Here is a 10901-nt window from a genome sequence, read left to right on the forward strand (position 1 = left end):
TTCATAACATGGTCTCAAAATGTGCCAGTCTGTGAATAACACAACATTTAGCTAGTGCAGAACTGATACAACATTACAGATAAAAATCAGCCACTACCATCGGTAAATGTCATAGTATTTGCCGATGGGCCGATACCAGTCAACAAGGCAAATATTGTCTGATACTGATGTCAAGAGGACATATCTGTCTGAATGTCTGGATGAAAAATCTAAACCCTCAGTTTAGTCAGTCCAATGCAGAGTTTCTGGTATTCCCAGTTTATACAGTTTTTCCAACAGATCAGCATCTAGCTCGGTTCATCTTCGCTAACCAAAGCTAAAACGTCACGTAACTTGTGTGTCAACTAAATTTCTCTGAGCAAGTAGCCTCGGTCACAAAGTCATATTGGTTTACCCTATACAATATTCAGAAGATCAGAAGACAATATGCCATATGACTTCTTGCACAGGCCATAGTTCTTTCTAAACTGGACTATTGCAATACATTGTTTGCTAGCCTACCTGTTTGTGCTGCAAGACCATTACAGATGATTCCAAATGCAGCGTCATTGTCTGGTTTTTGATCAGCCAAGACTCATGCAACTCACTCCTCTGTTAGTTACTTTTCATTGGCTTCCTGTAGCAGCCAGAATCAAATTCAAATCCCTCACTCTGGCCTAGGCCTGTCGCGATATTCAATAAATCAATTAATCGCATGATAATTAAAATTAGCTCGATAATTTTTCTGGCCGCGATAAATGCCATTTGCTTGTTTGTTTTCCTCGTCTCTCTCTCTCCCTCTCTCGGGTCCTTAGAGTAACGATGAGTGAACCCTCATGTCAGTCACTTGTCAGTCGCATGGTGTGTGGGGAGGCGGGACTACTGGCGTATCCTACCACAGAGTGCAGCTAAAAAGCCGTGAGAAGTATACCGGTAGGCACTAGGCAGAGAGAAAGCTAGTTGCGAGTTCCAGTAGGCTACGCCTAATAAAGACAAAAAAAGATGGAATTGTTTCTAAGCCAAACGCGACAGCTGCAGTGTGGGAGCATTTCGGATTTAAACCGAATGCCCGTGGTGAACCACTGAACGCGTGCGAGTCGGTGTGTCGCATTTGTTGGAAAACAGTCGCAATTAAAAGCGGCAACACAACAAACATGCATATGCATCTAAAACACAAGCATCCGCTGCAGTTTTCCCAGTTGGGGAAAAAAAAACACAACAAGTGGGCCGTCTTCCTCTTCCCGATGAAAATTCTCAGAACGACAATATTATCGCTTATCGCAATAATTTCTGAGACAATTTATCGTCCAGCAAAATTTGTTATCGTGACAGGCCTACTCTGGCCTACAGGACACTTGCTTGACCTGCACCTTGCTATCTTATTTCCATGATCCAGCTATAACAGGGAGGCTACAATGGACACATAACTGAAGCGTTCCATTCGCGCAGCATCTGCTGCAACAAATAGCTTCCACTATAATCAGCGGAACTGGCTACTCCAGGCGTGATAGCGGCGCAGACCATTCTTCTAAAACGAATTTTACGCTACGAGAACGGAGCGTTTCAGTTGCAGACCCCGTTGTAGCCTCCCTGTTAGTTCCCTCTTGCCCACTGCGGTCTCCTGATGAGTGTCTGCTATGTTGGCCCTCCATCAACACTAAGGGTTACAGGTACGTCTGTGATTGCTCGTTGGTGGAATGATTTACCTGAGGATAGTTTTGGGATCTTCAAAAGCCGTCTAGAGAATCATCCGTTTACACCTTGTATATGACTAATTCACTCTTACAGAGTTGTGGTTTGCAAATGTCAAATGTTATTATTATTATGCTGTAAAATTCTATTTAGTCTATTTAGTCTTTCTGTCATCTAACAAATATCATAGCTTGTAACAAAGCAGGAGACAAGCAATAGCAAAGCAAAATCTCACAACTTCAAGATCACCAGGAACAAACTAACCAACCTCAGCTAATGAGATTAACATGTTTCTCCACACCAAAGAACCCTCATCAACATTACGGCACCACACACACCAACTATTTCAATCAACTCAAAAATGAATGACTGAATGAATAAATCAAATAAATAAATAAACACTAATTTCCAAGATCATCTATTGCCTCCTCCCAGCTGCAGTTTATTGCCATTTATTTCTGCTGTTATATGAAGTTTGGTTGGTCAGGTTATTACTCACACTCCACATTCTCATTAAGTTACACACCACGCACCGTCCTCTGTGATCCCCTAGAGGTGAAAACACACATTCACACTAATGTGTGTGTGTGTGTGTGTGTAAGAGATACGGCTTTGCATTCTTCTAGAAGCGTTCTATTTGAAACAGAGAGAAGGGGAGGAAGAGATAGAGAGCGAGAGAAAGGAGAGACTAGGAAAATGGGTGGAGAAGGAAGGGTGTGTGTGTGTGTGTTGATTCATGAGCAACACTTTAGCAGTGGAGCAGAGGTGTCTTAGCCCCGATGTAATTGCTTTCGGTGGGTGCTTCAGCCATGGCGCATCCCACTCTCATTAGTCCCTTATTTGAGCAGGGAAGCAGTCAGCCTTCATTAGCATTGATTGCACTGTGCTCCCTGGTGGGGAGGTAGAGGATGTGTGTGTGTGTGTGTGTGTGTGTGTGTGTGTGTGTGTGTGTGTGTGTGTGTGTGTGTGTGTGTGTGTGTGTGTGTGTGTGTGTGTGTGTGTGTGTGTGTGTGTGTGTGTGTGTGTGTGTGTGTGATAGTACTAAGTGCAGTGTGTGTGTGGTGTGTGTCTGTGTGTCTGTGTGTTTGTGTGTGTGCCAGTGAAAAACTGAAATATGTAGCCAGCCTCAGGGAGAGACAAAAGTGGCTCTTGGAGAACTCCTAGACTGAAGCAAAGCCTCAGTGAGAAGTCCATCTATTTTTACAGCAGCACATAAACATCAACATAAATACCTAACGCTACATTTGCATTTAGCCCTGAGCTCAGCGATGCGCCTTAAACTACAGCCAGCCCTAAGCAATCCTAGACTGCCTTTGATGAAAGGCAAATGGATCCGCATGAACCCCTACCAACCTTAGACTATTTGAGTTGGAGGTGATGAATCGGCAACACAAGTAGTTTTTTGAGGTTTCTTTACACCCGATATGCTGCTTTCATTTCGCTTAATTCTAACTCCTGCTTGATACATGCCTAAGGTGGGAGAAGCTGGTGGGAGACGCTGCAAACCGAACGCAAGGCCATTTATCTCCATCTCTGCTGCTCAGCACATGCGAAACCAACATCGCTGTGTGGTTTATGTGAAGGCCAGGAAGGCTAGCGGGGAGGGTTACATTGCCATGAAAAAGGCTAACGGCCGGCGAGAGAAAGGGGACCAGTGCTCGGACACCAGGAACTGATTACATTTTTCTCTCCTCTCCCCCAGAACAGATGAGGGCAGGCAGTAATAGGCAATCCTGCAGCAGTGGCCTGCCAGAGAGAGAGAGAAAGAGAGAGGTGGAGTGTAGAAGGGGAGAGAGATATTTCATCCCGCTTCAGATGTGATGAAACCCAGAGGCTGGTTTAATAGCACCCAATGCGTTTAGACAGCCTGCACGCCGAGATGGAGGGCTAGAGAGATGGAAACAGAGGGAGAGGGAAAAGAGGGGGAAAGGGAGAACCAAAGTAGGAAGGTAGGGAAAGAGATGTGAGGAATGACAAAAAGCTGAGAGGAGACAAAAGAGGAGATGTGGTCCAGTAAAACAGAGGTGAGGAGAAAACAACAGAGTGGGATCAAATGAGAGGACTGAAAAGGTGGAGGGAAAGAAAAGTGAAGGAAAGTAGTAGGGTATGAAAACCAGAAGTCCCAAGGAGAGAAACACGGCCTGAAATGGCAGCATGGTTTTGGGTGGGGTAACATTCAACATACTAAGAGACAGCAGCACAACTGCAAAGAAGGACAGAACAACTGTCCACTGCTCCACCGAGTGTGAGCGCAGCCCTTTACACAATGACAGTGAGTGTTAGCATGCGGCAGTGCACACGTGCCACAACAGAACACTCCAAACCTGTCAAAATGCTCAAGGTTGGCAATAATCTATTCGGATTTTTAACAAGTCTAATCCCAATTGATAAATACTGCTGAAAAATGTAATGGTTCTAGTTTTGAGCCAGTCAAGTGCATCAGAGTCATAAAGTGTTTTGGGAAAGGTAAAAACTGTACATAAAAATAATTAAATAATTCAATATTTCACTAGTCCGCATAGACTTTTTTTCACAGTAAAAAATTACAAAATGTATAAAAGATGAAGCCGATTTTTAGCATGTAGTGCTAAATGCATATTATCTGTTGAGGAGACTGTTTAAAAGTCATCAGCATGGACTTCAACATACCAATGGGGATATCAAATATGACATATTTAACTCATGTTGTATAATGTCACACAAATTAGATGGACACATAATCCGCTATGACAGACATTACACAAAACATTCGTTGATCGTACACGACCTGACAGACGCCCCGAATAGCTGAATAAGCACAGCGCTGTAATCACATCAAAGCGTAAATCACACGTCAGAATTATTACAATGGCTATTGTGCACAATATTCATAAAGCGTGAAAGCAAGCTGACGATCAAATTCCTAGCTTACATTCAGAAAAAGACTGCATAATATTACCAAAACATTAAAGTCTAAATCACTGTTACACCATCAGCTGACGTTAAGTGTTAATTCTATTTTGAGATGTAGAGGTGCCCTGAACTGTAACCTACCAGGCTAAATGTCATCAAAATATTAAAGCGAATATACTGGTACACGCACGCGAAACGTGCATATGAGCAGCACTATTAATTAAGGTACAAATTAAAGGTGGTCACTACAAGTACATTAACATTAGTTGTAAAAGTGGTATTTAACAAGACACCGGATAACTCCGTTCAAGATCACCCCGTAATAATAACGGCAAATGCTAATCTCAATGACATTACGAAACAGTCTATTAACAATGTACAAGACGGTGTAAGGTGATTCAGAACAACTTTACCATGAACAAGTTTTAAGTTTAAGTTAATTGTTAATTGTCATTCAGCGTTGGGCTGCTTCACCATGTCATATGAACACATGTCAGATTTTGCATCACTTGCGCATAGATATCGTTTGGTGAAGTGACGTCGTTAGCATAAATTGACCAACCATGGATAACAAGGAACTAATTGTTCTAGTCTTACCAACCAAGTCACGCTGAAGCCAAGTCGCAAACCGGTTATCCAAAAATGTCTTCACCACCACAAAACCCCTATGCACAAACACTGTCCATCAGCAAGCAAGATAGTCTGCTAGTTCGCCAGCTCGCTTGGTAGCTGGCTAACCTGCTAGCTAGCTTTAGTATCAGGCTAAATAACCAGCTAGCCAAAGGCATACCAGCAGCATCCTACATCGGTCCTTTTTCTACACCACCTCAAAGAAATAACCATGACACCGAGACCACCACGTTCATCGACATCCACTAGAGGAGCAAGAGCCTTCCACTTATTCCCGGAAAGCTTATAATCACTTACCTGCAGAGCTGAAAATATTCTGCTTCCATTCCGTAGTCTCTCTGTCAGAGAGAAAGCCTCGCAGTACGGGCAGCTCTACGTCCCGCACCATTCTTGTTCACGTGCGACGTGTCCGCCTAAAACCCCAAAACGCTGTACACTCAGACAAGATTTGGTTTTTAATTGACACTATCGCTCTCTTTGCCGCTACTGGGTACACTACTGTTACGTCTATACGGCAACCTGTTTATTTCAGCCCATGTGCTGCAAGCGGCACCAGTGAGCAGCCATGACAGAACCGCGTTGCACGCTGGGAAGCTTGATGAAGGAGACGTTCAAGAGCTCACGGACTTTGCTGGCATGTCTTACCTGTCAAATTATGGACCATGTTAGTCCTCAAAATGCTATGTGGTGTATCGAATCTGTCTATCCATTACTATTTTCTTTCCCCAAGGCAATGTATCCAAAATAAGCATATCTGCTTTCATGTAGCCTACTGCTTTCTAGACTACAACCTTTGCAACACTTAACATTATAACATTATTCATAAAAATATGAAGAGAGATGTTTCCAATTATTCTAAATTCATTTGGTCAAAAATATATGTTCAGTTATAGTACATTTTCCAATGAATGCTGCACTGTCTATTTTGTATTTAATTAGAGTAGGCCTATAGGCCAATTTTGTGCATTGGACCCCAACATGTTAAGCATAGTTAGTCTAGTATTGACTATTAACCTACTTGACTGTGTAGGAGATTAGGAGAAAGGTTTCACGAAAATGAAGGCTGTATGTGCGCTTTTCGCAGAGCCACCCAGAGGTCACTTCAACCCCTTGAAGCCCCAAGGGTTGCCAAGCTGCAAGTTCGTTTTTGCATCATTTTTGTCTTGGTGTTAGATGATGGTAGCCTATGTGTCCTGTTTTGCAACATTCTCTCAAATTGTTTGAAGAAAACAGACAATAAAATCATGTTTTGGCGACCCAAGCTGACATATTGTGCAGGTTGCATTGTTGCTATTATATCAGCAAAGCAATTCTACATTAGGCGTGTCTCATTTTCTTCATCAGATATTAATGCCTTTTAGAAGTATGCTAATTCACTCATCTGTGTTGTGCTGTTAGGAACATCTTGACCTTCACTGCTTGCTAAAATAGTAAATCTCTGTATGTTTATCACAGCGGCCAAATGCCTTCCAGGTGTCTTATGATAAATCTTGGTGAGTCTGTCTCAGTGGTAACAGTCTAAATTCTAAACAGACCTAGTTCTTCTGATTGTCAATTCAAAATGTAAATATTTTAATTGATTTATGACTGTGAATGGCATGTTGAATGGAGGAGAAAGTTGCACATATCCAACCAGTTAACACTTCACATAGATTTCTGATCTGCTACATCAGAAGATGTTCTTTGCTATGTAGATTGGAAAGATAAATGTAAATGTTTAATGCATGATAAGATTACCAAGTGCTCAAGGCTGGCATCATGTCTAGAATGTGTCTGCAGATTAGCAGGTGGAGAAGTGGAACGTATTGCTGTAGTAGTTTAGTTTGAAGAACAAATAACATAGACTGTTTCATTGCATCATCCAACATTATTATGTCTTTAGCAGCAACAATCGATGATGTAAGAATGTTGTTTCGACTTATGTTATGCCTTTTTTTTTCTTTACTATTGGTTGCCCTGTTATTGCTTGAAGTGCCACAATCACATCACCCAAGTCTCCAACCCCACAACAACAGTGTTATTGTGAAGATGGATAACATTGTTTCACAACCTTATAACAACACAGACTTTTGTTTCTAACTTTTATAGAGTACCAAGTTTGATCCAATTTTAGATAGGAATGGTGGCTCCCCTCTAGTGTTAAGGGGTCTTCACATTGGATTTGTCTGAATTGAACTTTGTCAATAAGGAATCCTGTTGGACATCACTGTGTGAGGCATTAATCATTGTGAAGTTTAGAACAAAGGCTTCATACTAAATGCCCAGAACATATTTTCCTCTTGGGGATGTTTGGTTGTTAGTGTGGAGGTGGCAGCCAACATGCCTCACAAGTATTCAGACTCAGACCACCACTAACCCAAGGCCAAACTCAACAAAGTAGCTTGTTATGTTTTCAACAGACCCATCTTCTATCCAACTCTGCCCCTCATCCACATGTGCCTATATATAGGAGAATGATTGATAAATGGATGATCATGGATCATGCCACAACCACCTTCAGTCACACCTACGTATTTTTAACAGGAGAATGAAATGATGAGACTATTGTAGATGACTACCGCTCCTGGATTAGAGTTCAGATCAGGATATTTTGTTAGCCTACACCCTTGAATCTATCAGATCACAACCCTTCTGTAATGCTGGCGTAGCTACTCCTGATTTCAACATGTAGTTTTACTGATATTTACATATTCACAATACCCAATGATGTGTTAAAATTCAGGCTGGGCTGGGCCCTATTCAGAGGTGCCTGCAGGGTCAATCAGGGTTGGGTTGTAACTAATTACAAGTAATCTGGATTACGTAATCAGATTACAAAAAACAAGTAACTATAATCTAACCAGATTACATGAAAAAAATGTGTAATTAGATCAGTACATTGTCGAAGATTACCTGATTACATTTTGATTATGTCTTTCAATAGCTTTACACCATGCAGTCAATATACAGTGTAGTTAATAGCTGGCCAAATTAAGATAGACTCAAATTGGAGTGAATGGCCATGGAGACACAATGCCAGTTTTACCTATCAAGTAGGCCATCTTGCACCCCCAACACACATTCACAAACACACACAGAATCAATTGCCTTTTCTAGGATACATTTTTCTCTCTTCGTCTGAAACAGACAAAAAGGGTCATGCTCCTACCCGTGAGAATAACATTGCATAATGCAGCAGAAGTCATTCTGGGCCTGCACTGGCAATGTCAGACATGCTATTCTACGTATAAGTATTTTATAGCATCAAAATGAGCTTGACGCCAATATTTTAAGGTAAAGAAACTTCCATTGTGTTGTTTTAAAGTGAAAAAGAAAAGGAATATTGGTGGAATTTTTTTGGCAGTGTCTTTTTTATTTATGTTTTGAGTATTTTATTTTGAGTATAATTCAAAAGTATTCAGATTAGTCACATTATTTTAGTAATCCAATGGATTACGTTACTGATTACAAAAATGGGCGTGTAGGCCTAGTCTGTGCATAATCTGACCCGGGGGCAATAGAGTAGCCTACCATACATATTTGAGGGATAATGTTCATAATGTTCTCCTAAAGCTTCATATAAGTGTAAAATATTCATAACATATAGGCACTATAGCAAAACACTCACATAAAACAAGCCTGACATTGGAAATGGAATGGTACAAATGACTATATAGCTTTCAGGTTTTCCGTGAGAGGGACATTCTATGACATTTGTTTCTCATTCCATTTGGAACTGCAGTTACATAGAAGGGCTGCTCATCACCGCTCCAAGAGAACGCCTGTGACTAAGCTAACAGTTTCAACAGAGACAAAAAACATCATTCTAATGATTCAGAGCCTCATAGGCCCGCCAGCGGCAGCATGGCGCATCAGTAAACCTCACGGCTGTTATTAGGGATGATCTATTTGTTCTTTTTTTCAGTGTCAATCTTCCACTTTCTTTCCCCCACACATGCGCGCACACACATTATCTCTCCTGAGAATACATCCCTTTGCACTTTCCTTACTCTCCCCTTAATGCATGACATTTAGGGTGTGTGCTCGAAAACGTTATGGAGTCTTGCACAAACAAATTGAGGGCTCTCCTGAGTCATCTGAAAAAGACTGGAAGCGCGGCTAGCGTGTTCATCAGTAGAAGTCGGACGTGACACTCATGCTTCCTTGCGCTCATCTCGAGGCACCTCTCGACTAATCTACGGAGCTGTCAAGTACACGCCCGCGCTCGAATGATTGAAGCCATTTCTCAAGGTCTAGCATTCAGAGAGGGAATGTATCCTCTTTTCCCTTGTGGTGGGACAACAAAGGATGGCTGATACCGCAGTGTGTGCATGTGGCGTTTGAAGCCTGCGCTGCCAAAGTGGGGAGTGCACAGTGCTCCAAAAAGCACGCAACAACACACATCATCCTGGCATTGATTGTTGGTAGAAAGTGTTGTGAGGGTGGAGAGAAGCGGAGACGGGGGTGAAAAAAGCCCCTGATCTCACACGCTCCGTTTCTTTACGGCTCCATAAAAGCAGCCTGGTTGAGGGCTGCCTGCGTGCTTTGGAAGATGATGAGCAAAGCGGGCAAATAGGGTAGGATGGGGAGATGTTAGTTTTCACTGTTGCAGTGTGAAATTCTGCTGTTTGCTTTAGGAAGGTTCAGGTTGATAAACAATATTGGCCTTGTCCTCTCTAGTCTACTCATAATGGCATCATCCTTTACTGGTTGACTCGAGAAAATGTTTTATCATACACGGCAGTCCTCAGAGACGGTAAAGGACCTTTATGAAAAGCTTCTCCAGCCCCTCCTATGGGAAAATGTAGAATTTGGGATCTTTAAAAGCTTTTCCACGAGTAAGAAAAGTCAGTTGTTTTCTGGAGGGCACATAGGCCAGCTAAATGCCGCATCTGTCAGGTAACTATATTTTCAGTAATTCAGGGACACAGTGCATTGCGCATGTAATTGAGGCTCAGAGACCCCTATCAACACCCAGGCAGGGCTGGATTGTCTGACAGATTTATTGGGTGCCGAGCTGCATGCCAGCGCAGTTTATCAGTGCCGAGGGGGGAGAGCCCTGCGCCTCGGGGCTTGCCAGAGGAGGTAATGGAATGTAACCCCACAGGTCCACAGGGCTCTCGGACGGAAAACAGAGCTGTGCAGCGCTTTGGTTATTTTCCGCGCTTTAACGACCGATTTCAGGATCTGCTTCACCCTCCCATCAAGTGCTAAGTAACAAAAATACCTCAGGGATAAAGTTGTAAACCACATAATGCGCACCGCAGCCACATGTCCGAGCTTCCCTGGCGCATCGGTTTGTGACTGGGCTTACATGTTTTACTGCTTTAAATGAAGACATATGATTTGTAATTAAGGATGCAATTACAAAAAATGAAACTCGCTCGCTTCTTGTAAGTTTTGCATCAACGACGCTAGTGCATACACCAAGGAAAATACGAATGCTAGTTGATACGTCTATACCAACATTTATCTTTCTAAAAATGGGAGATTGTGTGTTAATCATATTTCTTCCCTAACAATTTGACAACAGGTAGTTGTGAAGTAGGCTATATAGCCCGCTTGCTTGCAAAACTCCGTGCTGCGCAGTTCACCTGCTTCCTTATTTGGGGGTTTGGGTTGCCAGGTTTTTTATTTTTATTTTTTAGAATTATATTTATTTGATTTCATACATGTAACAGAAATTGCTTATACCAGTAGACATATTAACCTTTATCAATTTACAGTCA

General features: G+C 42.1%; 1 protein-coding gene across 1 annotated transcript in view; it reads right to left on the minus strand.

Moving 5' to 3' along the window:
• Positions 1–5765, minus strand: part of ttc27 (tetratricopeptide repeat domain 27) — a 120110-nt gene extending 114345 nt beyond the window's left edge. Inside the window, exon 1 of the mRNA XM_076285651.1 lies at positions 5491–5765. Within this exon, the coding sequence (XP_076141766.1) occupies positions 5491–5581 (91 nt within the window). The 5' untranslated portion in view covers positions 5582–5765. The remainder of the gene's footprint in view (positions 1–5490) is intronic.
• Positions 5766–10901: the final 5136 nt, after the last annotated feature.

The sequence above is a fragment of the Alosa pseudoharengus genome, unplaced genomic scaffold (assembly GCF_046254945.1).
Source record: "Alosa pseudoharengus isolate Yale_2024_CS ecotype anadromous, Long Island Sound unplaced genomic scaffold, YU_APseudo_1.1 YU_APseudo_1.1_scf_15, whole genome shotgun sequence".
NCBI lineage: Eukaryota > Metazoa > Chordata > Actinopteri > Clupeiformes > Clupeidae > Alosa > Alosa pseudoharengus.